Raw genomic sequence first — 27564 nt, 5'->3', positions numbered from 1 at the left:
ACCTTTTGAAAAATTAAGCAGAAGGTTGTGATGGTGGAGGCAAGGAGAAATGTAACATTCCCTCCTGCTCTGAGGGACTTTGCTGTCTTCCCCAGGTAGCCAGAAGTCAGGACAGCCAATCTCCATTCTTGAATTTATTTTTTTATGAAATTCTTTTAGTCTAAGACTTTAAGCCTGAAGGTGTTCAAGCTCAAATGTGCCTGGAAGAAAGAGACAATAATTAAACTTTTTGCAGTCTCTTACTCTGGCTTTAAGCACTTTCTCTCCTTTATTTCAAAGAAAATTAAACTGAGCTCCACTGGGGATATCTAATATGTGTTGGTAGGCTAGCAGCTCTGTCTGCTCTTCATCTATACACCTTGTTAAGCTCACAATATACTGGTTTAGGATTTAGTAGTATACAAACCAAAAGTTTTCCAATATATGTAGACCTGATGCTCAAACCTGCAGTTACAAACATGTCTGAGTGCATGAAAATACTGGTGTCTGTTCCCATACATGTGAAATGAGTGAGTGCCAAAAAAGATGGGGCAAAATTCAAACAGTTGGTTTAAAATATATTAATCTCTCGGGAAATCTTCAGACAGGAAGATTTTTCTAAAATGTAGATTTTATGGTAGATTGACCTGGAGATGTTTTATTAGCTTTTAAATCCCTGCCAAGTTTGATTCCAGATAACTTCTATCAGGCTGTTTTTTAAAAGTAGTGCTGATGTGTTTGCTACTTTCTTACAAAACTTGTTGAATTTATTTCAAAACTCGGAGGAGGAAGAGCTAAGAAGTAATTTTTAGGAGCTTGGCTTAACTAAACCAAGACAGAAGATGTTTTGTGCAGAGGGCTTATTTCTCATGGCTGATACAGTAGAACTTGTGGGTCCTTTCTTTAGAAAAATAAGGAAACCCAAACCCTATAGCGAATATTGGCCAGGATGAGAGCTACAGTTTCAAACTATTCCATTAAAGCTTTCTCTTCACTAAATGCTTTAATCACTGATATGTGCAAAAGTGTCATAAGTGAAAGGTGAATGACATAAAAATGAGTAAATCCATGACAAAGTTTTGGGGGGAAAAAAAAAAACCCAAACATGAAAATCATGTGGCAGTTATGTCACATTCCAATGCTTAAATAAAAAGGTACAAATCTACTTTCTTGAGGGATTGTTCTGGAGCTGTTAGGTAACACATTACTTAAAAATATTTCTTGGTCAGCTAGTATTTGATCTGTCATTCTAAGCACAGCAGAACTGGGCTGGATACCTGCAGACAAAAAGCTTCTAGAGATATCATTTAACTTAGCAATGCTTCTTCCTGTACTTTGGCAGCCTCCAGCTATATCTGAATTGTTCTCCCTCACTGGCAGCATGAAACGATCTGTTTAGAGCATAAGGTCTTTGGAGCAGACTTTGAGCACAAGGCAGACCTTGCTCTTGGTGATTGCTGACAAAAGATAATTACAGTGTGTTCGTAATAACATCTGAGCACTTTGATCTGCTGCAGCCCAATCTATACTTTGTACATTACCATATGTAATAAGTACAGGATCACTTGTCTCCTTTCAGCCCAGCTTTGCTCTGTTTCCACCAAGGTTCAGCCCGTGACTCAGTGCAGCAGATGATGAACACAGAAGCACTTGTTTACCTCCTGTGCAGTGCCACAGATGTCGGCACTAAGGGGATTAAGTCTTTAATTCGTAGATCCTCAGGGCAGGGCTTGGCCTTCAGAGCAGTCTGCACCTCCACAGCAGTGTGTAGGGGCAAATATGCAATAGTAACTTCTCATTTAGAGCCTAAAGTAAGCCACAGCAAGTGTACTCAGAGTTGAAGATAAATTTTCCGAACAACACCTGTAACCCAGCTTTTGGGAAGCTGCTGAGTACTTCTGTAAGTGGCCAGCTCTTATGCATGTACCAGCCTGGCAGGTGAGGTGCTCCTCTGAAGAGACTGCATGGGTGTAGCTGTGGCCAGTCTCTAGATGATAGGAGGGTCTGGAAACAAGAATGTGGATCTCTCCTTGGAGCTTTGTCCTCCTACAATCTAGCTTTTTAAAAGTTCTTGCTTGAATTTATTTAAACAACAGCTTTTGGCAAACTCACTGGCATCTCGGTACTTTAAGTCCTACAAAAAGCTGTGCTTGGAATTAAAAAATAAAGCAAGTAGATGTGGAGAGCAAACATAGCTGAAAAAACGAGGTGGGTGCAGCACATGCTGTGGGATGGCATATAAAATATACTATGCCAAATCATACACCTGCAGGAGAATCATTATCAGGGAGTGGAAAGAGCCACTCTCTCTATGAGTTTCAAGCTTTGGTGTATCTGTAAACATCAGTAAAGGTAAAGCATGGATGGATAGTCCTGTCTTCTTGTAGGGAAGACAACACAGTCACAAACCCTTCTTGTGTTCAGTTATTTTTCTGAAGGAGGGGAGGTGCAGTGCTGCCAGAGGAAGAAAAACCTGCTGTAGCAACATCCCAGCAGCTGTGTTAGAACAAAGACTGTCTGGGAGCTGGAGTCCACTGAAAGCATCACAAAGACTGTGCTTGGCTGTGGGCAGCCAATTTGGCCCAAACATGTTAGATTTAGACTCGCACCTGTAGCCAAGGTTTTGCAAGATGCTGCTTAGAGGGGTAAGAATCATTCAAGCTGTGCTTTTTTGGCACAGAGGCTGTTGCTTTCTGACAGCTGACTCCAAGCAAGCTCTCAGGAAGCCTGGGCTGAGTCAGGGAGCAGTGACAGGCAGGTCTGGGGACTGATCTGCAGCCCAGACATGGGGCAAACCAGTGCTGGGGTGTGGAGACCTGTAAGCACTGCACAAGATCTTACACTGGGAGATGTTGTGCAGATAGAATTGGCAGCCTGTCCTGTGTGTCTGATGCTGAGAAAAGATCTCTTAGCCCTGGTGGGTGAAGGTTTGATGGCTGAGGCTTTGTGTGGTAAGGAAAAGCACCCTTGATAAAGCTGTCATGAAAAGAGAAAAGGGGGGAGCATGCTTCCCTTCACCAAAGTTTCCTGTGTCATCTTCAATGATTTGTCTTGGAGGGGCAGAGTGTGTAAAGGCCTGGAGGTGCCCTTTGGGAACAAGAGGAGGGGATAGGGAAAATGCTGTTGGCTTTGGCTCAGGTGCTTTTAAGCAAATGTCAGTACTGATGGCATGTACCCTGTGCATGTGCTTTTTGGCCCTAACTAGGGAACAGGAGACCAGCTATAAAGTCAGCAAGAAAAACACAACAAAACTGGTGTGGCAGCAGTTGTTCTTCAGCTTTGAAGACTCCCTGGCAAGTTACTGTTGGGAGTGTGCTTCATTTTGAAAGCCCTGTTTGAGTGTGATCATACTTTACTGTGGCAAATTTCATTGCTTTCCAGTTATGTTTTAATCACTTTATCTTCAGCAGAGAGGGCTGCCTTGCTCAAGTGTGTGTGGGTTATCCTGCACTTGAGCACGGGCTGATCTCCTGCTCCAGTTCTTCTACTACAGTAGGATTTTACACAGGGATCTTCCCTAGCTTCCCTGCATATAAATGATTAACTTTCTCTTCCTTTTGCTGCCTGACATCAAGAGCGATGTGACCAGTGACAGAGGAGATCATGGTATTCAGCTTCCAGCAGTTTTTATTACTCCTGCTGCTGTAGCTGAATTTCTCTATGTGCACAAGCCTGTGGTAGAAACACTAAATCTACTGAGCGCCTGCTGTGTGCTGGAGTGTCTAAAATGGTGCTGTTTGGAACTCCTGCCAGTACACAGACATCAGTTAGGAAGATTTTTATCCTATCTGTGCTAAAAATCACCTGCCTGAAGCCACTGATCCCATCTCTCCTTCCTTGCATGTCTTGCATGTGATGAGGTGTGTGCTGGAGCTGGCAGATGGCTGGGGAGCAAACAGGTCTACAGAAACATGCAGAGAAACCAGGCTGCATCATTGGTAACCAGCTTGTGCCAAGACTTGGGTTTTCTTCTGCCTGTCACTACCCTGCCTGCACTGGCTTCCCCACCACCCCTTGGCTTGCCTGTTTTGTGACCTACCTCCTGGAACAATCTTGGAGACCTTTTTTCCCCTCCTCCCTCAGCTCTTTCTAGTTGATTACTCTAATAGATATCAGCCATGGCACATTGTTGAATTCCCATATAGGCACAATGCTGTGCCAGAGATTTGTTTGCTTAATTACAGAAATACTATTATTTATGCTATAGTGTGTCTGCATTTGGTTTTGCTCCTGAGGCTGGTGCTGCTTTCAGCCTCCTTTCTTTGGCTCTGCTTAAAGATTTTTTTTTTTTAATTCTGTTGAATTAGAGCAGATGTCCTCAAGCTGGGATGTTATAAAGACTCAGAGTGAAGAAGGAACAAGTAGTTTAACCATGTCACTAGTGCATCACAGGCTATTTTTAATCACTTAGATACTCCAACCCCTAACACTTACACACAGTGCAGTGCTACTCAGCTCCCTGCACTGGCAGACTCTGCATCTCCCACGTGGGGACAGGTCTCAAGTCAGGACCATACATGGCAAAATTTGGCCCAGGAATGCCAAATTTGGCTTCCAAGAGACAACCAACTTCCACACCAGGCCCAGACATGGTATGGAGCAGAGACATTCTCCACTTGCAGAAAGCTTGTGTTGTACCTCCTTGGCTTGATGCTTTGGTGGTGTCTGTCTGCTTTGACAGTGGGGCACGAGGGTGCAGCACATAGCTGCTTGCTCAGAAGCAGAAAGTCTCAAGTCAGACAGTGTATGCACATCATGTGATGACCTGAAACCCAGCTGGTTTACAGAAATTAATAGGTTAAAGTGTAGCATAAATTTGTTAAGCTCTTGCAGGGATTTGGCATTTCCCAGTGTGATCCCCACTGGCACCAAGGGACGGGGAAGATAAAGATATTAGAGCCTAAGTTTTCAGCACAAGCCTTTTTTTAAGTCCTAATTCAAAATACAGCCTTACATGTCAAGATGTGAAACACCAAGTGTATCCCTGTCTCAAACTTATTTGTTTGGGGGACAAGACAAATAGTACCACTTAAAAAGCTCGATATTGGTTTTCATCTTTACTCAGGTTTGCTGAAAGGTTCTTGGATTTAATATTGTTTATGGCAACATTTAAACATTACCAGGAAAGAAGAGTGTTTGGTCAGGTCCCTTCATAGAGTTGGAATTTACACGAGGGTTATAAGGCTCATTGGGGCTAATCCCTGCTAGCATTATACATCATCTGACAGTTGCCAAGGAGACAAGGATAATCTGAGTGAAACAAGATATGTGAGAAGGGTATTTATGGACATTTGCTTAACGATGCTGGTGGAATGCACCAAAAAGTGATTATATGAGTGCCTTTGAAGTACTGTCTCTTCTGTGATGAATATGGAGGACTGGTACACATGCAAAAAATGTTCCAGTGATATTAAAGCAGCAGCAGCTTGGCCTTGATTTTTCCAATTCATCCTGCAGTGGCCTCATGCAGTGTTGTGGAAGGGGCAGACAAGGCTTTTGTGGTGCTGCAAGATGGTTGTCCAGCCACCTGCACTCTGTGGCATCAGCAGAGTATAAATAAGGATAAGCAGTATAAAGAAGCCATTTCAGTCTGTGGTGCTGACAGAGGCTTAATGAAAACCATCCACTTCACGTGCCCGAAATACTAGGAGGTGCCTCATGCAAATGTCTTGTGTGCCAAGGGATGTGAGGGGAAGGAAGAGTGGAGGAGATGTGTATGTACAGACAGGCATGGAGGCTGTATGTGCTTTGTCAGTGGCTTTCCAGACAAACAGCTGTTTCCTCCATCCCTGTCCCCAGGGTGAGTTCAGTTGCCCGTGGCCACCTGGCTGTGGGCTTTGGGTGCTTATGTCACATTCACCGAGCTGTGGGCAGGATTAACATCATGGGCTACTTGGGATGTGGGTCTGAGCAGGTATTTTGGTCAGTTATGCCACTTTCCCTGACCTGGGGTGACTTATAGCTCTGCTTAGGGAGATTAAAAGAAGCCGGAGAGTTAATATCTTCATTTGAACAAGTCCATGCTTGGAAAGGCTTCTGCATTCCCTGTTTCACATGGCAAAATATTTTCTTGGCATTGTGTTCACTGACCATGGGAAGGGGCAGAGACTGATGGAGGAGGCCCATGTCTGGGACCAGGAGCACGAAAGCTCTGTGGTCTGGAGCTGTCCCACACTGGGCAAATCTTCCCTTCCTGTGCTGAGGTGAGGCAAATGAGGGCAAAAGGCTGCCTTGTCTCCTTCCCTCTCCCCCAGCTTGACCTCTTTAGTCTCTGGTACTGTCTCTTGATGGAGGATTATGAAGGATGGGAAGACAGAAGGAATTTCCTGAGTTTTGAAAGCCTGAGTACTCCTTTGAAAGGGGGGAGCTGCTGAGAGCCAGCCTGAAGCTGATGGGCTGTGTCTCGTGATGCCACAGTTAATCTGGGTAAGCAGAGATTAACTGAGCTGCTGGATTGGATAATGCCTGGAATGGTTTCTTGCAGCCTCTGCTGATAAAGCAGCCTAAGACTAAGAGACCCCTCCTTGTCTGCAGCTCTGCAGGGTGAGGGCCTGTGCCCATGGCACCACTGCCCTGGGCACAGAAAGGGCCCAGGAAGGGGTTGTATTAATGAAATCGATTCCATAAGCATTTGCCTTGAGCTCTTAAAGCTTTGGATATTTATTAGTTAGTCTTCACTAAGATATCTGGTCCCTTGTGCTAAGGTGGAAAGGGAAATGAAGACTAAGCAGCACAACATTTAGGAAGAATTTGTGCATGAAGTGAAATAGCACAGAATAAAGCCTAGGGAAATAAATCTCTCTGGAATAGAGGCAAACTTACAGGAGTAATTTGAGTTGGCAAATCCCTGTGCAACTTCATAGCTGATCAATAGATGTTATTTGGACAAATATCACACTGCTAAATTCTACAATCTCTTTTGAACAAACACGGTCATTTCAGGCTTTCTCATTTGGCTTTATCTAAACATAAATCTGCTAGAAAGTGTGACTCCCATGAAATCTGAGTCTGCTCAAGAGCTCATGTTCAAGCAAAGGTTGGAACCTGCCTCTGAATAGTGGCCTGTTTACATTTGCTTGCACTCTTTCATTACTTTATGCCCATGAAGATGAAAGTGCAAGTCAGTTCCAAAGTCCTTGAGATCACTTATGCCTTGTGAGTACTCCTTCAGGCTTCTCTGCCTCTTTCCCTTAGTATTCATACATAGCAAGAAGGCTTGACCAGATGTTAGTGGAAGTCTTGTCTGCATAAAAGAGAAACTTCAGAAGGCTTAACTTTGCCTAGTTCTTCCCATGTCAGTGCAAAAACTGTTCAGCCATGCCTGACCAGTGACTACTTGGCCACTTCCCAAAAGCTTCCTTTGTTGGAGACCTTGTAGAATCTCTGGGCCATCTCCTCTACTCAGCCAACCTTACAGCAAGGATCTTTTTCTTCATGTCAGTCTAATTCCTACCCTGCAAGTTATACACATTGTCCTTTATGTAAGGGATATGAAGAATGAGGTTTAAACTTGTCAAGGAGTAATGTCTGACTGCTGGCCTTTTCCTGGGGTGGTACATTTTCAGTATGGGACATAGGTCACTAAGTTTCTAATCCACACCTTAAAAACCCAGTTCATCCCTGTTCTGTAAGATCAAGAGCTCTTGTGTATTCTGCCTGAGTGGAAAGGAGACTTTTCCTTCAGTAGGGTCTTTTTTTACTGGTTTATACTGACAATTGCTGCCTAGTCTGTCAGTGTTTCAGTCTTCTGGTGTTGCAATAAAATCTATGCAAATCACTTGTTACTAAGTAAAGAAACACTTGAGAACTCTTTAAGTACTTCTCCAAAAGGTTCCCTTCTCTTAAAACTTGTGGGTGTTTATTTGGTCCTGAAACACTTCACCTGCAAAAGCTATTGGGACTATAGATCTTTTCTGCAAGTATAGACCCTTCCCTCTAGCAAGTCTCAAGGCTTATACCTCCTTGGAGTCCTGGTGTGAGCACCAAATCTGCTGGTCTAATACATGAATTACAGCAGACTTCAGTTTTCCTGGATCTGAGTGTGTAGGCAAACAAATACAATGGTGCTTTGTTCAACAAGTAACCATGAACAGCTTAGGCTAAATGGTTGCCAAATGGAACAGCTTTCTAAGAGCACCTCTGTCACTTCAAAGCTCTGCCAAGTCTGGAAGTGGATTCCAGACTTCCAAGGATGTGGAGAACAAGGGAATCACAAGGTTAAATTTTCCTCTCTTGGTGTACTGCAAGTCAGGGCCAAGGTGACCTCAAAGAAACTGGTCTCACAACAGCTTAAGGAACAAAACTGCAAAGACAACTACCAGCATGAGGCTGGTGATAGCTTAAGCTTCAACTGATTGCTTGAGATGGCTCCAGGAGGGGAGAATGAATGAGGGACAAAGGGGAAGGGGGGGTGCAGTAAAGACAAAATGCAACAGAATTTTTCTTTAAAGTCAGATGAACTGCACAGTGAAACTAGTAAATGGTATTTAAAGGGCAGATTCAATGAGCTGGATGCTTTAGTTATCCAAACATCCTCAGATCTAGTAACTGTTCTGTGAGAACTCTACATTTATGACACATCTGCATTAATCATAACCCAGCTGAAACTACCCAAGAAATTCTTCCTTTTAGAAGTGTTGTTCCCATGCTTCAGCATTAGAGCCTTCCTGGGAAGAACAGTTAGGAGATGGTGAGAACAGCTAATGGAACAGTTCCCAACACTTCTGATCTTGATAGTCCCCCCTCAAACACTGACAGGGGTCCTCTCCATGATGGAAACCTGGTGCAAATCTCAACAGCTACAGAACTGAGCCTCTACAGGAGGACACCTAATGAGGTTGTTGGTGAGATGCTCCCTTGGCCTACTTATGAGCAGCCTTTCACTCCAGTTGCTCTGTCGTGCAGGTCCCTTATGTCCTCATCCATCACTTGTTTCCTGTTGTACTCTTGCCTCTGGATGGTGTTGTGTTCCCACCTGTGGTGGCATTTCCCATCCCTGTGGTGGCACTGCCAAGCATTACCCAGCTCTGTATTGCACTGTGGCATCAGCAAGTCTTGCTGATCCTATATCTGTGCTCAAAGCAAACTGGGTTTTGCTAAATGCCATTCTAAACAAAATGTTGGTTAAGCTCTGGGCTCTTTTGCAAGGGGCTTCTATGATTTCATGGGTAATCAGAGCACCCAATACAGCTGGCAAAACCCCTGCAGTGGAGAAGAGATCTCCCTCTTGAGCTATTGTCTACTAAATTGCATTTAGAAAAAGCAATCCTACTTGAAAAAAAGGAGGAATTTAAAGACTTTCATTATAAGATGTGCAAACTTTATAACCCAGAATGGCTCTTTAAAGATCAAATGTTTTTAATTGGTTTTCCTGTGTAGATATTTGCAAAGCCTTCAATCATGTTCAGCCCTGGTTCTAGCTAGTAATGCAGTGGCTGGATGCAAACACCTTGTGTGTCCTACTTTGTAGAATCTCCTGGAGGAAGTGTTTACAGCAAGTGTGAATAAGCAGAAATATTTTGAAAGAATTTCTTCTGCCCATGTGTTCCTACCTCTGAGCTCCTGCACAGTAAAATACTTCCTATAAACATAATGACATGGGTCTAAACAGAATAGCCACTTGAAATTTTTAGTGCCATGCAAGAGGGGAAGAAGGCACTCATTCAGATTTTTATCTCCTCACTCCAGGACAAATTCAGCTTCAGTTTCATGTTGGATTCTGGCTTTCAGGTGTTCACAGCTTAGTGCTGCTGCTGATGTCTCAAGGCAGAAGCCTTGCAGGAACTTCAGAAATCTCTTCTAGAACCACTGGCTAGAGGAGAAAGCTGGGCTGTGAGCTGGGCTCAGCTGAAGTGCAGGGAAAAACAGTGCATGGCAGACTACCACGTGCTTTATATCTGTGTGTGTTTGTCCTAGATAATGCTCTGGACACTTGTTCTGCTGATGTGCTGCCCTGGGGAAAGGAGAGGTGGTGGGACAGGAGGTCTGGGCTCTGTGATGTCTCTCGGGTCCAGCCTCTGCTGCTCCATCCAGGCACCACAAGCGTGTGAGGGTGTGAGATGAGCCATGCACAGGGTGGAGGCTCAGTGGCTCTGGCAGATAATCATTTCTGTCGTGCCATGGTGCGGGCTGGACTCCAGGGACATGCCCTGGTGGAGTCACCCTCTGTGGGCTGAGCTCACAAGGGACTCTTTCTACCCAGGAAACAAAATATTTACCTGTCCCCCCGCAGGCTCTGGAGCTCGTTGTGGGTGGCACGGACAACAGGCTGCATTGGGCTGGGACAGCCCCAGTGGGGTTTTGGGGGGGGAAAAATTGCCGTGAGCAGGGGAGGAAACGCGGGGAGAGGGGTGCGGGGGGTGAGGTGGCACTGCGGGGACACGTCCCGGCAGCGAGCCGAGCCCGCGGCGGTGGCAGACGGACCTCGGCCACCGCCCGCCCGGCTCGGACGTCACCAAGTGCGTTTCCCTGCGCGTCCGCTCGCTGCCGTGGCACCGCGAGCTCAGGAATCACACCCGGTTGCCACAGCAACATCACCAGCTGGGACGTGCGGTGCTGTCATCCAGCAACCAGCCGGGGTCCCCGGGGATGGCGGGGAACCTGCTCCGCTGCCCCGCAGGGGGATGAGGGTCCCACCCAGCCCCCGGGACCCATGGATGCCATCCTTTCACAGGGATTTTGTAGCTCCACTGCCTTAACAGTAACATTTTTTTTTTTAACCTTAATAGTAATTTTTAACCCTTTCCTTAGGGAGGGCTTTGCTATTCAGTAGCCCCTGTATTATCCCATGTACAGCTTTCTTAGAATGATGGAATGTTAAGGGGCTTAAAGATCACCTAGTCCCACCTGCCCTGCCATGAGCAGGGACACCTCCCACTAGACCAGATTGCTGAAGGCCTTATTCAGCCTGGCTTTGAAGGCTGTCAGGGCTGGGGCATCCACAAATTCTCTGGGCAACCTGTTCCAGTGTCTCACCACCCTCACAGTAAAGAATTTCTTTCTAATATCTAACCTAAATTTCTACTCTTTTTCAATTTGCACCCATTAGTTCTTGTCCTATCACTACAGTCCCTTGCCTTTCTGTCCATTCCCTCAGTGCTCACCAGCACTTAAACTAAAGGATTCCAGGGTAAAAATCTTTCATTAAATGAGTGGGTGCAAAATTTTGGGGCAAACTCTGTAGGGGTGCCTTTCACCCATCTTTGCTGAAATTACTTCTTTAGCATTTCCTGTGTTCATGCCTTGGTGTCTGGATGGCCCTGTTCCTGTTGGGTCCTGAAGCTCTGGGTGTCCTAAAATGGGGTTAACAGACAGACTTTCAGCAGAGGGTTGAGCCTTTCTCCCTGCCTGTGTCCCTTCCTCCAGAGGGATGGTGGGTAAGTGCCACTCAGCAGTGACCTCGAGATGTTTCTTCATTACCTTCTGGGGCACTGAATCATTTCATTGAAGGACTTTGCAGGCGAGAACACGCAGCTGCAGTCACGTCCTATATTTACAGCTTTAGCATAGAAAGCCTCAGCACTCCAGGCCTGATGTGGCACGAAGCTGAATTATTAACAAGTGCTCTCTGCTAGGGGAGAAGGAACTGGAGAGAAGGAGCCTTTCCTGTTTGTGCACTAATCAGTATTCCCTGGGTGATGAGGGATCTGGCTGTGTGGTGTGAGGATCTGCTGATGCTCCAGAGGGGCGGGGACCTGGGGAATGCTTCATGTGGTTCATGGGAGGTTTGCTGGCTTCAGTGTTTGGCTCTGTCTTGTGGTGGTATCTGTTTCCTCTAACAGAAGCATAAATGAGCCTTATGCCAGGCACAAAGCAGTGCTGGGAGGACTCTCTGCCTCCCCCAGGGAGTGAGCAGCCCTACCTGAGCTGCCATGACAAGCAGGTACTTCAGCCCCTAAAGTAGCTGCTGCCTTTTCCAGTGCAATCTCCCCCCCTCCACTGAATTTAGACTGCTCAGATCAAGATTGGCTATACAAAACTCTGTGCTACTGAGTAGTGCAGAGGGGAGTTCCTCATAGTAAGCTACTCACTGAATAGGTCCAGTAAACACTTTGAGCCACAGCAAAAACTGGACAATTTTTATGAAAAAGAATTCAGTGTAGTGACTGATCTGCACCTCGAAATGTGGGGCTAGTCAGAGCAACTCTTCTTTAGCCTAGGTCCACCCTGGATCCTCTTCTGGTTAAAAATAAACCCCCTGAAGCAGGACTTAAATTCAGCTTGACTCCTTTGCCTCTGTGCTAAGCATGAAGTTCCCAATAGACCCTGTCAGGTTATCAGAGACAACCTAATAAACAAGAAACATAAGGAGGCTTGCATTAAGCACCTGTATAGATAAAATACAGAATTAAAGACAAGCTAGTTCATAGTGTAATAGCTACAAATCTGTCATGGCAAAAACAGTGAATCTTGCTCAGCACACTTGTTCCAGTAATTTTTTTTCTGTGAATAGTCTGAATTTCTCAAAACCAACATTGTTCCTATGCTGATAGACCCAACAACTAACCATTCAGAAAAATCTCCTCAAATCAATAATGGACAACAGGTTCACCTCTCTTGTGAGTGTGTTCTTGACCACAAAAGGATGTATTTAAAATAAAAGTGGTTTGGAAAGGAGAATATAACATGATCAGCTTATTCTTGAATAAAAACCCATTTCTCTAAAATCCAAGCCAGGCAGTGCCTGCCAGTCCTCTGAAGCTATGCTGCATGTTAGAGCATGAAGTTAGAAACAGAACTCCTTCAATTGAAAAATTACTGAAAGGAAGGTTTTGTGGCTAGTAAATAAAACCTCCTTTGGAGACTTGTGGGCTGGCTGATCATGTTCTTGCTGTACCAAAAGGATTGACTGAAACACCTCATTCTTTGTAGCAGCATGTTGGCTCTAGATGCTGAGTGAATATAAGAACTTGGTGATTGAGGGCCCCTCTGAGGGACCCAGAGCTCCCCTCTGAACACAAAGGGCTGTTTCAGTGGTGCAAGATGACACGCTTCTGCCTGCCACTGAAAACAGATTTGCATTGCAAAAACTACCTGAGCCTGACACTGTGAAATTGCCTCCTTATGCTCCGTGTACCATAAAGGAAGCCCAGCTGAACAGGGAAGGATACATGGACACATCCTCGCCCAAGCTACAGGCAGCAAACAGCTACAGGAGCCCAGAGCTGGGTAGCAGGAAATGTGTGGGAAAGCCATCTGGTGAAGGCACTTAGAAACACTGTGAAAGTCTTTTTTCATTCACTTCCTGACAAAGTAGTAATATGTTGCCTCATTATAGGAAGAGGGTTGCCTGTTATTATTGTTTGCATTAGTAACTCCTAGAAGCCCAAAGGTGGGGACAGGATTTAAGCTGTGTTACCTGCTGTGAGCACCAATAAGAGGAGAGCTTTCCCTGTACCCACTGCCCTCACATTTTATAACTAAAGGACAGAGAGCACAGGATTTTTTTTTTTCCCAAGTGGAGAACTGAAACAGATGGGAGAGACTGAAGGAGCTGGAAACAGAACATGTAATAATTCCCAAGCCTCGACTTTCTCAGCAGAACTGTTCTTTGACTCCCATACTTTATCTCTGAGCATTTCTGGTGAGCAGTTTGTACCCTGGCATCCTGCTCACGATGAGCTTTGCAGTTCTCCTTGGTAAATTCAGCATTTAGCTTGGTGTGGACACACTGCTGAGAGCTCCTGCTTTGCTGTGCTGAGGCAGGGGGAGGGAAATCAAAGCAATGTGCAGAAGGGATTTTAATCATCACTTAGCAAATTAAAAAATAAGGTTACTGTGGAGATCTTAAACTTGATCTTTGGCATCTCAGTTGTTTCCTTCACTATGCACTCCTGGTCCAGCTCACCAAATTTTCCCCATGGTTTAATGCTGCTATAACCTCAGGCAATATCTTCATTCTGCTAAAAGCAGAGAACCAAAGGCTGTATTTCAAGAGGAGGCAAAGTTCCTTATAGCCTACTTACTATTATTAGATATTTAAAGTTCTCCTATATCACCACCTCATCGGAAGACCTCAAATCATTTTAAGGACCTTATTTTAGCCTCTTGGCAGAGGCAAAAGGATAATTTTTAGAGATTGGAACAGACTTAAAATCCCTATCCTTGAGTTTTCCTTATCAGTCTTTGCTAGAATTGAGGCTGGATTTTTTTCAGTCCCCTTGCTATCTGTGTGTGGGGGGTGTGTGCATGGTTGGTTTGCATTTGTGCCACGTTTAGACAAAGTATGTGCTTGTGTTGGCTTTTCATCTCTGGGGGAGGCAGGGTTAAAAAAATGTCCTAAAGCCTAATTAGTTGGTTAAAGAATGTCATCAGCAGCAGGGAGGAGGAGGGTTAGGATAGTGGCTGCTGCCCTGCTTTGAGGTAAAAGAGGCTGAAGCCCAGGGGCTCTAGAAGGAGCAAACAGGACCATGTGGGCTGGCAGCTCCTGAGGCTGAGACTGTCATTTGACATGTAGAACCTAAGCCAAGGGAATACCTTCTCCAGGAGGGAGATGATCAAGTATTGTGAAATGGGGCCATGAGATGTTAATTGCCAAAAACTGTGGAAATTCAAATTTAAAGAGCTAGTGCCTACTAGTGTAGAATGACTCATACCAGAGAGCAGGCTCCCTTTCTGTCCTGTGAGTGAAGCAGGGTATAACAGTATTGGATGGGGCAGAGTTGAGCCTCTGAGTAAGGCTTTCACTGCCTTATCCCAGACTTCTCCTAACCCCCTCCTCCCAAAGAACCCACCATGACACGAAAGGCAGGTGCAAAATGAAGAACCAGGAATTCAAGGAGGACACCACCTCAAAGGTCACAGAAGCTGTAACAGCACTTCTTTGCAGGACCTTTCCTCTGTCAGTGCTCAGTTCATGATCCCAGGCAGGACTCCAGCCCATGGCAATATGGCTGTAGGCAAGCACATCCATGCAGCTCTGTTTGTCCTTTTTATTAATTGAAAGCCTAAGTGGCACAGGAGCCAGACCTATGTGGGTGCAGGATTTAAGCACTACCACTGCCTCGGGGATTACATGCATAACCTCTTCAAAATAAGAGACCAGACACGAGACTGCAATTGCACTATGGAGCAGCAAATGTGGAATACTAAGCAGCCAGTAATCAAGTGCTAATATAATGCTGAGATTTTAAAAAGCCTCAGCTAAATCCCTGTGAACAACAACAGATCATTCCCCACTCTCTTTTAATTTGCCCAGATTCTCCTGACTTTAGGAAGACTGTTTACACCAGTGCTCTATCCGTTGGTGTATTTGAGTTACTGGCAAGTTTTGGCCAGGTGACAGTGATGAGCACTGAAACGTGCCTTGGCATCTTTCTGCTTCATCTGCATTGGGGAATTACAGTCCTCCAGGCTGGGAGCAGGGCTGGGCTGGAGCGAGAAGGGCAGCACCAAGACTCAACTTTTTCAGATGTGGCAGTTCTGGAGTGGGTTGATGAAGACTATTTCTGGCAGTAATAGGAAGTTAGGGGAACAAAACCCATGCTGGGACATTACATGCTGGTAGACTTGACTTGGTGGCTCCTCTGACAAGGCTTAGCTGAATGTCTCCCTGAGCATCTGGCTGTGAGCGGCTCCCGCAGCGCAAGTGTCATGTGAGGATAATCCCATGTGGTTTAAAGCCCAAAGCAAGCTGTCTGGTTTTCCTCTCCTACCTTCTAGTCTGTTCTTTCAGTTTATACTTATGCTGGAACCATAACAAGCCTTACATTTCCCAGTCAGTGACAGAAATCATCCATACACAGGAAATTATTGAGGGTCACCCAGTCTGATGGGAGACAAGTTCTTAGCCCTGTATAAGAAACTTGACATAACACACAACTTGTGAAAGCTTGGGTGGAATCTCTCATCCATGTTGTATGTGAAATATGCTGTGTCCAGAGAAAGGGTGAAATATCTTCTCTAGCTCATCTGCTGCACTTGGGAGATATTGCTTTAAAAACACGGATAAACTTAGCAATGTTCCTGAGTTAAGGAAGTTGAGGTATTTTTGTATTTTTTTTAAAGCCAGTTAAAAAAAATCAAATTGCACTAAGTGGCTTTTTTAGTCTTTGACAAGAAAATCTACAGCAGAATAAGGAATGATTTCTTCAAGGATCAGTACAGAGTGTCATACCCAAAACTTGCTCTTCTTACCTCCAGAGGCACAGGAAAACTGCATACACAGATTGAGTGAAGACCTGTGTACTTGGCCCATTTCAGAGTCTCCTGGTCTGGGGTGAAAATCCCATAGGCAAAATCCCTGTGTCAGCCCCAGAGACTCAGCTAGGACAGAATCTAGCCTGAAAGATGTTCTTAGAACATTAGATGGGCCTCTTCACCATGAATCTGTGGTGTGTGTTTTTGTTCTATGCTATTTTGGGAATAAGCAACTGGTAAGAAGAAAATGCCTTTATCTCCTGGAGTAACTGTGTTCTCAAGCATTAAAATTATGGTTTGTACTAACTGTCCAGTGGGGAGAAAAAAAACAAGGTTCTTCATTCTGAAAGACAGGTTAACTTGTGGGGGAAGGAGGCAGAAACTGTTAAGTCTTTTGCTGTCAGAAAGAAACTCATGCTGTAAGTATTCAGTCAATTAGGCTGATTTGTAGCAGCCTCGCAATAAATCCTCTTTCATTCACAGGCAAGTTAAGCTCTTTGATGAAACATGCCATTCCAAGGAATTTCAGTAGGTTCTCACACATCTAACCATGGCAAAGTTATCTGTAGTGACACACCGTCCTAGAATGACAGGGTATGTTCAGTTTTACAGTACAGCCAATGTAGCTCAAAAAAGGGAGGCCAGCAACATGCCTTTCCCCTCACAGTCACAGATCAGCCTTTTCCTTGCATGCTACATTTGTTCAGCCTATTAGTAAATTAGAAACAGATTTTCTAAACCAGTTTTAGATACGAAAAACAGGTGAGAGACATCTGTGCAGTAAATGACCATTCAGCCCAGAAACATAACTGTTTTACCAAAGAAATGCATCACTCCTTAAAGGTGTAAAATCAGTTTAAAGGCAGCATGTCTTGCTGGGACACCTGTGCAATATGACCAGAGGCAGAACCATTTGTTTTCCTGAAAGTGGGAGCTTCCCCACTCACTTGCCCAAAAGGTGGTTTACAGCAGAGCTGCTTTTGTGTGCCCAGGGTGGCAGGTGCCTGCCCTGGCTGTGCTGTGGGGACTCACCCTGCTGAGCTGGTCCAGGAGTCTTTGGTTCTGTTCGGAGAGTTCCTGCACCGCCCGTGTCTTCTCGCGGTCGGCTTCGCGCAGGTGAACCTGCTGCTTCTCCAGCTCGTCCTGCAGCTGCTTCACGTCACTTTCCAGTTCAGACACCCTCCCTTCCCATTCTCCTTCCTTGTTCTCAAATCGCCTCCGTAGCTCGTGTTTCTCTTGTTCTAGGTGCTAAATAACGGGAGAGAAGAGGTTAGGAAGGGAGCAGAAGGAAAGCAAACAGTCTCCTTTTCCTTGTATATGCTTAGGGTTGAAACCTTGTGCAGGAAAGGGAATGGTACTAGAGCGTGAGAATGCCATGGAGATTGCAGTCCCACATCGGGGCAGGTCACTGGCACTGAAGTTGTTTTCCATTTCCAGCAATTGGCCTGTCCTTGGCCGCCGGAGATCAGCACATTGAATTTTTACTGAAATAACTGCCAAAAGAGTAAAGTAGGCTGCATGTCAATAGACAGAATATATAGGTCAGGCAGAGCAATTGATTTAGCAGAGCCCAGCTTAACTCCAAAGCAATATTTCAGTGGCCAGTAGAATAATTCTTTAAAAATTGCCTTTATAGTCAAAACCACACGAACTGTATTCTTACTGTTGATGAGGAATGTAGATGAGGCATCTTTCTTGTCATACGGGTCTTATGAACAACAGTTGAATCATCTATCCATTTGCTCCTTCTATTCCTGACCTAATTAGTTGTCTGAGAGTTTGATGGTGCACAGTAAGTCCATTGTTTGATGCAGTCCGCTCTGGAATGGCAGTGGATGCAATGAACTGGTAGCTATAGACATTATGTATGTGTAAGTTCTGGGTTTGGGTTTCTTAGAAACCACTCAGTTCTGGAGACTCTGCTCTGCTCAGGATTGGCTAGAAAGTGAGGGACAGCATGAATCTGAACCTGAAACTTTTGCCTGTTTTACAGGCTCAATTAAATGAGGGCTTGACTGAAACAGAGCTGCAAATCAGGTCAGAGCAGATTTATGTTGTGCCCATTTGAAAGAATCCCTGCTCTGAAAGTGAGCTTGAATTTCCCCTGGTGACTGAAGCCACACTCTTACTTGCAGAACAATCACAGGCTGGGGACATGGCCAAGTCCCAGGATTAGCAGGGAAACCTGAAGAGCAGGAGTCCTCTCCTTGTTGGTTGTCTTCCGACCCCCAGAATAATCTCCTGCTACTCTCTATCGGATTCACCAGTCTTTTAGGAATGTGTTTTAGCAAAGAACAGAAACCTGCTGGGCCCAACACTGGCAGCACTCGCCCATTTTTCCCAGAGTATGATTCCCTGGTGAACAATTCCCATGGCACTTCTGAGAGGAGGGGAAAATAAACCTGCTAGGCGGAAAAGAAAATTGGGCTGCATTTATGTGAAGTGGCTTTTTATTGCTTGTTAGAAACACAGGCTGTGAGGGGGCTGTTTCCCCTGGGTGCCTACTACTGATGACACACAGCCTCCCTTGCAGGGTCTCTGTCACCTTCCTGAGCAGGTCTGAATGTCAAAGCCCTCCAGTTCCCCAGCAGCCCTCTGGCCTCTGTATCACTAATCCTCCACCTCTTTTGCTTTGCCATGTTTTCTCTTTCTTGACCTTATCTCCAAATCCTTTCCTATGTTCCTTTCAGCTCAGTGTAACAGCACCTTGCTTGTGTCCTTCCAAATCCTTCTGCAAATTCTGAACTTTCATGAAAAAACCCTCAAATGTGAGACTGATTAAAAAGAGTGGCCCATAGCAGAGTATTACCCCATGTATCAGACACTAGAAGAGTGAGCACCTTAGCAAATAAGAGAGCTAAGCAGTATTATAAATATTTTAATGCAATAGGTAGGCATGAGATCCCAGCACCAGGCCCATGACAACCTTTGCAAAGAAATCTTTCTTGTAGCTCAAGTGGGGCTAGAGCAGCCACAATTTCACTTTTAGTGGCACACTGAAAATTCTGTCTTTCATAGCTCTGCCTCCTTCACTGCTAGGCAACGTTCAGAAAGATCCAGGGCCTTCTCTAAATGGAAAATGGAACTTCAGCCTGCTGAGGAGCAGCACTGCAGCTGAAGTGCCCCAGACACACTCAAATGTGATTTAGAAACCACTGATAAGCCTTGTCAATCATTTAAAAGACACTTTAGTCTTTCACTGTAAAAGAAAACCCACTCTACACTTGGTTCCAATAAGCAGCCATGACAAAGGCTGGAATTAGGGGGAGGTGAAGAATATCAAGTTTATTCTCTTGTGATGGAGAAAGCAGAACTGTGGGTGCAGTGGGGCACAGAGAGGCTGTTGCAAAGAGGAGGATAAATCAGACCAGACATGCTGACTGGTCCCTCCTGCCTCTCTCAGCAGCCATCTCCCCTCGCCTGCCCTCACCCCAGCACCTTCACAGCTGCAGATCTGGACAGGGTTTTTGTGCACACAGTGCTGATAGGGCAAACTGCTGTCCTCAGTAGGGGAGTTTCTTGTTTCCTGAGTGTCTTTCCATTCACCAGCTGCTCATTGATTTTTGCACAGAACTGCTTTCTAGAAGATGTTTTCATCTGAAAACAGTTTCTCTTCTACTTAACTGAGCTGGGCTGGTCCTCATTTAAAGAGATGAAAGCAAGGGGGTGTTTCCCAGCCGATAGAGAGGGTTCATACTGTAAAATGCTTGGACACAGCAGGCTTCTCTGTGTCAGAGGAGCAGCGGCATTAACTGTTTTAATCCCTTGCAGAGGATAAAACTGACTAGGATCGCATATCAGAATTTATTACAGGACTTCAATTCCACGATTAGAAATGAATTTAAGTCCAGGTTGTGAAGTGAAAGGTTTGCTAGAGTAGGTGTATGGCAGGAATGCTGTACCTCAGTAATGAACCCACAAAACTAGAATGTATTTAATCTTGCGGCAAAGCACCTGAGGAGCAGGGCAGCACCTTGGCTGTTGTGAAATAGGCTTCACTGAGCTCTTGTAACCAATTGTGAACTGGGAGAAAATCTCTCCTAAATGCTACTAAAACATCATTATATCAGGTTGTCACCAAGGATCTCATCTGAGACTTCGCACCTGGTCTCCTTCTCTTTGCTGAGAACTTTCTGATGGTGGTAACAGCTGTGGGTCCTTCCTCCCTGCTCCTCTGGAATTGGAAAGCTTATTGTGAAATTTTATTCACTTCAGTGGCAACAGGAGGAGGCCAACATTTAATTTGCAGAGGCTAGGATTACCAGGCTTGTGTTGTAGAAGATTAATGTTTAAATTTGATTTTTTTTTTTTGTATGAAGTAGCACTGGGTTAGATTTGCCAAACCCATTGGAAAAAAAAATGACCCTTAAGTAGATAACACTAACTCTATCAGATGGGTAGCCTGGAAAATAGCAATCTGTTGTTCCAGTGGGAAGTTAGGGCAATAGTAATGGGATGAAAAGATGTAAACAGTTGGTTGTGTTTACAATCCTTTCATTCACCTTCTGAGCGGGCCTGTGAGAGCACAGGTAAACATTTGGGGGATGTTATTTAAAGTGCTATATAAAGTCATAGTTTCCCCCCCCTCCTTTTCATCTTCACATTTTGCAAACAGTGAGTGGTATTTGAGGCTCCTGAATTCCCTGACAGGCTGCTCAGTGAGTACCTAAATTTGAGTGTTTTTCCTTTAATGACAGAAACGATTCTACTCCGACTCATAAGGAAAACCATGTCAGCACAACGCCACATACGTCTGTTCTTGCTTAAAGACCAACCTGAAAACATTCACCCTGGCAAGTTTTAATACTCTGGGAAATTCTAATCTGATAAACAGAGCCACTAAACAATTTGAGCAAATGTCACCTTCACTATTCTTTGGTCGGAATAATAAATGCAGGGAGATTTCCCTGCAAAGAGGAAGGGACCAGTTAGGGGGGTAAAGTGACAAGTTTAATAATAGAGAGGAATTTTTTCAGGAGAACAAAGGCCATACAGTAATTTCACAAATCCTCTTGAACTTGAGAAATGTTAAGTCCATGAGGAAGGAATACAGGAATATGCAGGACTGTGCAGAAAGAACTGGTCTAGGGCTGTGACTTGAAATTTGAATGTTCATCCAGCAGTGTTCAAACTCTCCAGAAAGGTGAGAGAGGCTCTTCTCAGCCTTCTAAGCAGTATTACTTACAGGAAGAAATACTATTTCAGGAGCACCTCTGTGAAAAAGAGGTAATAATAGTGGCTCTCTCACATAGTTGTGCAAGAGAGTTGTTCCAAAAGAAGCTGCCTGCACAAGTCTTTTTCTTTGTAATAGCTCTATTGTCCTTAAAAATCAATAAAGAGCTCAACCCACCGAGTCCCTGGCAAACGGCTCTCTCCAGATACCTGTAGGTATTTTCCGGAGCAAGCAGCTAACAGAGATGTATCATTAGGGCTTATCTCCTGCCATGCCTAATGCCTGAGCTGCAACAGCTTAAGCACAAGGGTCACATATGCTCTGTAGCTCGGTACCTGCTGCGCAGGTTTAACTTCCGAGGTATTTCTGTGACGAGATGAGCCGAGCAGCGCGCACATCTCCTCCCCCAGGTGGTACCTGGGTCCCGGGGCGAAAGGGCCCCCCGGGGACCTCCCGAGCACGGCGCTGCAGCCCGGCCCCAGCTCGGGAGCGGGGGAGAAAGCAGCAGCTTTGCCTCCCCCAGGCCTCGGAGGGATCGCTCAGACCCTTCCTTCCCTGTCAGGGCCTCGGGGAGTCCCGTGGGCTGCCCGGCAGGGCCCGTGCCCGGGGCCGGCGGGGGAAGGGGCCGCGCTCCGATAGTCCACCCGCGGGCCGGGGCCGGGCGGCGGGGCCTCACCTCCAGCTTGTCGGTGAGCTCCTTGTGCATCCTCTCGTACTGCCGGCTCATGTCCTGGTTGCGCTCCAGCAGCGCCTTCCCCAGCCGCGCCGCCAGCACCAGGTCCTTCTCCTTCTGCCGGATCAGCGAGAGCAGCTCGGGGTCGCGGGCGGCGGCGGCGGGCGGCGGCTCCGGCGGCTCCCCGGCGGCGGCCAGCAGCGCCAGCTCCTCCTCCAGGGCCAGCTCCAGGGTGGCGGCCCCGGGCGGCTCCATGCCGCCGGCGCTGTCCGCCTCCGCCGGTGCTGACCCGGCGGCGGGCAGGCGCAGGCACGGCGCCGACATGGCCCTGCGCGCCGCCGCCGCTCCGCTGCGCCCCCCGCGCCCGGCCCGCGGTTGCGGCGGCTGGGCGGGGAGCGCCGCCGCCCCCGGCCCCCGCCCCCCGCCGCCGGGCCCCGCCGGCGGCTCCGCAGCGGCACCGGCACGGGCACCGGCACGGGCACCGGCACCGGCACCTCCGGCGGCACCGGCATCCCCGCCGGGCACCGCATCGGCACCGGGACCCCGCGGGTCGCTGCCCGGCCCCTCCCGGAGCCGCCTGCCGCCGGCAGGTCTCGCTGCTTCTGCCGCAGCCCCAGGCCGAAAATCCCCCCAGAACATTGGGAAAGCCCAAAAGCGGAGCTTGGCACCCCTCCGGAAGGGGCACAGCGCGTTCTGCCTGCTCGCTACCCTGAGCTCTAGAGGGGATCTTTTGGGTACCAGAGCGGCTCTCGGGATCTTTCTGCTCAGTGGTTCGCCCTGGAGAGCTGACTACAGCTTCCAACAGCCACCGGGGCTCGCTTTCAATTTCAGATTGTTTGGGATGTTCCCGGATAGCATTTGTCCTAAAGGTACCCTTAGTGAACGTTGGGAGTTGTAGTCAATTCTTCTCCTGGCACTGTTCTCTCTACTGGGGTCAGGACTTGTTGGGTTTTCAGTTTTGGTTTTGTTGTCTCACCACAGGAGAGAGGCTGAGGCAGAATAAGGCAGCATAAAACTGTATATTGTCAGGTTTGCTGAGACCCCATTCCCTCAATTCTGATTATGCTCTAATTTCAAATGATACTTCAATAGTGATTGAACAAAAACATTTTTAAGGGAACTTGTGCTTTTGATTCCTGGATTCTACAGAAAGGAATTACAAGTGTTACAGCTTTTCTCTGTAGACCTGGTTTCCATGGGGCTTGCTTTCCTTTCCTCTACAGAATACTCAGACCACATTCATCTGTATGCAACAGCCCTGGTGTATCAGTCCAAGGATGCTTTTGGCTGGGACAGTTGGTGACTGATGCAGTTTTCTAGCAGGGCTGGCTCCTGCCTCGTGTCAGACCCAGGGCCCTGGAGAGCTGCTGATTATTCGTAACAGTTAGAACATGAATTGTGGGAATGCAAACTTCCCTCTGGCCATCTGCCACTGGGACTTGGCCTTCCATGGGGATACGCCCCAACAGCCCAGCCAGCGGGACCTGTCTATTCTCGGCCCTGGTCTTGGCAGCGTCAGTTAACATTTGGGGTGCTTTTTGTAATGTGAGCTCCTGCTCTCCGAGGGCCAGGCGGACACCTGGTACCTCGTGCCAAGCTGCCAGCACCCGTCCCACCGTGGTAACTGTTGGCCATTATGACCATCGTGATTTCTTTTGCGCTGCTGACCCAGAGGTGACGCCTCCTTTATCTGGTAGCAATTCCCTCAGGCACTGATTTTTCTAGTCCTTTTGTCCTGGCAGTCAACTGATGCTTACATTGCTGGAGAGAAGGATTCACCATAAGGTGAGCTGGTTGGAACAGCATTGGCCTTTTGAAAGAACCCCTGCCCTGCCATGGGAGCTGTGCTTTCACAGATTTGATTGTCGCTATTTAAACACAGGAGGGCGTTTAATATTTAAGCTGATTGTGAGCACCTTCTGCTGGAAGTGCCTACTACAGCAAACCAAGCCTCCTGGTGTGATTAATGAAATCCATTGTGGCATCAATTTTCATCTCTAATTCTTTCTTCAGTGTATAAAACAAAAAGAGATTATACTGAGATGCTTTTAATCCCCCAAACAAAGCCTGAAGCAAAACCCGTAGCTGCAGCTGTTAGGATAGGGATGAGGAAAAGCTATTACTTGGATGGAGAGGAAAAAACACATATAAATCAGTGGTATGTATTGTAAATATGTCACCATCTTAGTCAGGCATCTATGCAAGCTTAATACTCTTTTGGGGCCTATTGACTGCAAAACATTACTGTGTATCTGGAGTAACCTCGGATTAAAGCTTTGTTTACAACACATGTTATTGACTTCCACTTTAAAAAAATAATAATTCTGTTGTCCTGTGAATTTAATTATTGATTTGACTTTTTAGAAATAATTAGGTTACTATTTTTTAAAACTCCTTTGTCTGTTATTTTACTAGTATTTTATTTTGTGTATGTTATCCCATTTGAATATCCATGAAAAGCTATTAAGAATATAATAATACAGTTTATTTACAGTCATATGGTGGCATTATCTATTAGGATCCTGGAATTTATTTCAGCTGAGAGCTGGTACAGTTGCTGCCCATAAGTGGATACTTGACTCCCATTTCTGCTCTTCTTCCCCTTACTAAGCTTGGTTATGTCCTTTGGAGAGCCTCAGCCCAGAAAACAGAATAAATTAGTTACATGAAACAAGTGAAACAGGAGGTTGCTGTTTTTTAATTGCACTGCTAAAGCCTGATGTGAGACATCACTCCTCAGGTACTGAGAACTGCAGTAGTGAGTAGTTCTTCTGGAGATTTAGATCAAGCATTTCAAGAGTTGATGCTCTTGCAACAGGGAATATTCCTGTGTGTAAAGCACAAATTATCCTTCAGCCTGGAAATCACCACAGGGATGACCCTTTCTGAAAATGCAAAAAGGCCAGACTGACTCAAGCACACAGAGAACTGAGAGCAAGTGATGTCATCACAGAACACAAAAATGTCACCTTGTCCAGGATATATAAAGGCCTTTTCTGTGAAATTGGGAAACAAGGGTGAAAATAAAGCACAGGTATGAGAGTGGTATAAGATTGCCTGTAAGAGGATCAATCATTCTTTTCTTACTCAGATGAAAAACTTAGAGGTCTGTATAAGAAAATCAAGCAGCAAAAAGTTCTGTCCTTATGGGGCAAAAGGACAGCACTGACTTTGTCCCTAAGTAATTTCCCCTTCTTGCATTTCCTCATCCCATGATGAACCCATTCAGTAAATAAGCCATGGGGATGGTTGGAGAACTCGACTCAAGAGGCCATTCAGAACAACCTACCAGTGCAATTCACTCTGCTGAACAGGTTCCTAAAAAAGCAAGACACTGAAACCAGCAATCCAGCTTAAGCTGTGGGTACAGCAATGTGTATTGTCCTTCCCAGAGGGTCAAGGAGAGGTGAACTCTAAGCTGTGCAGGCTCTTCAAGCCCAGTGTCAAGTATATTGCTAAATCCAATGCTTTGAAATCTGTATCCTGCCTTCCAGGAATTTCACTGGTTGGTCTCTTCATAAAGGAAGTGTGGCAGAGAGTCTGGACCTTTAGTGGTTACACTAACAAATGCTGGAGCATGTAGGACTGTATGAGTTAAGCAGGTCAAAACATTTTTAACACATCAGAGAAGTCACAAATCCAATAAATGTCCAAGTGCTTCAATCAATACCTTCACCCCGGCTGTGAAGGCAGCACTCAGAAAACAAGCTGAGCTGCAATGGATCATCCTTTTTTATTTGGAGTAAGGGAGGAAAAAGACGTGTTGTGGAAAAGCCACAGCCAGACCTGTAAAAGTAGATTATTGTCCTGTGCTTTTAAAGCTGCCTGTGGTGAGAAAGGAATTCCCATCAGCATCTTTAATCTTCCTGTCAGTGGGCTGACAGACTTCCAGGAGAGGCAGCACAAGCTATCAGGTTTCTTTTCCCATTCTCTCTCTTTCTCTCTCTCTCTCTCTCTCCCCTTCTCCCTCAGCCCCCTTTTTTGAGTGATTAATTGCCTTATTTTCTCTTTGCTTTACTGCACATTATTTCTGACAAATGTTTCAGTTTTTCTGGTTGCTTGGGACCTCTATGCTGAGGTGTTTGTGTGCCACAGCCTCCTGCTGCTGCAAGATGGGCAGCAAGAGGTGCAGGTAGCCTCAGAGTTTGCTGTTACCCTAGTGAATAATTGAAGGACATATGTGTCTTGCTTTCAAATCAGGCCAGAACTGCAAAGCCAGAGATAAGGCTCATGTGTGACCTTTCTTCCTCTTTGCTTCTGTAATGTCCAAAGCTACGTGGTACATGTGTGCCAGGGTTTTCCCTGGTGCTGGGTAGAGAAAATACAAGATGGGAAGGTATATTTGCAAAAGTTGATAAGGGAGAAAAGAACAGAAATTTCTCATTAAACTGAAGGGAAAAGAAAGCTGTTATGAGTGTGTTAGCCAAGCAACACGTAGTAAAATAAAAGACCATCCTGATTTTTTTCAATATCCCCACAGAGTTTCTGATAAGTTTGTTTTTTTCCAGGGTTATCAATAATACATCAGAGCAGAAAGAGCACTCACCCACCAAGGTGACTCATAACATCAAAATCAGTGGAAATATCCCTTGACTGCTAAGGTGCAAAGCCTGGCCTGGGTGACTCAGGAATGCTCAAGGACAGAGCCAACATCATGCTGTGCTCACCCTGCCTGTGTGTAAGGAACAAGGGGTGCAAGAACAGGGAAATAATTTTGACCTGTGGTATGGAACACAGAAATATCATGCTGAGACATCTGAGTTAGAGATGTGAGTACTTTGTACCATAGCTTTTAGTCTTTATGAGGTGTAAAGTTTGGAAATATGCTGGAACAGCCTCTCCTGAAGAAAACTGTCAGTGCTGGGAACAAGCAGAACTACTCTGGAGCTGGAGGAGTTGCGTGGCCAATATTTCAGGTCAGCTTGATCTGTTTGGGGTACCACAGCAGCAATTTAACTTTGGTTCACACCTGGCCCTCACCTGACACACAGGCTACTTTGTACCTGGGGCTTTTTCTTGACTTACCATGCTCCAGGTAGACTCTGCACACAGGATCCAAGCTGGCTCCTTCTTGCAGTGGCAGTCTCTGTGGGGAGATGCAGATCTACATCTAGACTAGGGCTGTGTTTTTCAATGAAGTAGGTGTTTTCAGCAGTGAGTGTGAGCCACTTCCTCTTGGATCTTACCACGTGGCAATGCTTGACAAGCCTTTGTGGAACAAACACCCCTTTTGAGAAATATAAAGTAGCCTGTACCTTTGCTCATATGAAGATACCAAGTGAGAGAGATGTTCTTGCCTGTATTTCTTTACAGCAAACCCCTCAGATCCTAAAATTGCCTGTCATGGTGTTGCCCACGGAGTTCTGCAACCATTAAATGATTGGACATGACTTTGTGCTTTGTTGTGGGGAAAAATATTTGTCGCTATTATCTTGCTCTGCTTCTTAGGGATATGCTGTGATTTGTAATGACTCATGTTAGGAATGCTGCTCTTTGATCTGGCATTACTGGATTGTAATTGAATATGTTGACACATGGCAATGTGGGGTTTAATGCAGCCTCTTTCACTCACTGTTGTGGTCAATTATTTCATGATAATGGC

The 27564-nt window shown here is 45.8% G+C and overlaps 1 protein-coding gene across 4 annotated transcripts in view; it reads right to left on the bottom strand.

The window, feature by feature from the left end:
• Window positions 1-22286, bottom strand: part of BICDL1 (BICD family like cargo adaptor 1) — a 47204-nt gene extending 24918 nt beyond the window's left edge. For 3 of the 4 annotated variants that reach the window (XM_051805390.1, XM_051805391.1, XM_051805392.1), the window contains exons 1-2: window positions 21966-22286; window positions 17149-17364 (exon numbers count right to left, since the gene is read on the bottom strand). In XM_051805390.1, coding sequence (XP_051661350.1) covers window positions 17149-17364; window positions 21966-22286 — 537 coding nt within the window. Of the gene's footprint in view, window positions 1-17148; window positions 17365-17779; window positions 17985-21965 lie in introns of those variants that run through there. The other variant, XM_051805393.1, reaches the window with a different exon arrangement.
• Window positions 22287-27564: the final 5278 nt, after the last annotated feature.

The sequence above is a fragment of the Manacus candei genome, unplaced genomic scaffold (genome assembly GCF_025592945.1).
Source record: "Manacus candei isolate 608988 ecotype Guabito, Panama unplaced genomic scaffold, ASM2559294v1 h1tg000064l, whole genome shotgun sequence".
Taxonomy (NCBI): Eukaryota; Metazoa; Chordata; class Aves; order Passeriformes; family Pipridae; genus Manacus; species Manacus candei.
The sequence above is the reverse complement of the archived record's forward strand: the minus strand, read 5'-3'. Positions and strand labels throughout refer to the sequence as shown.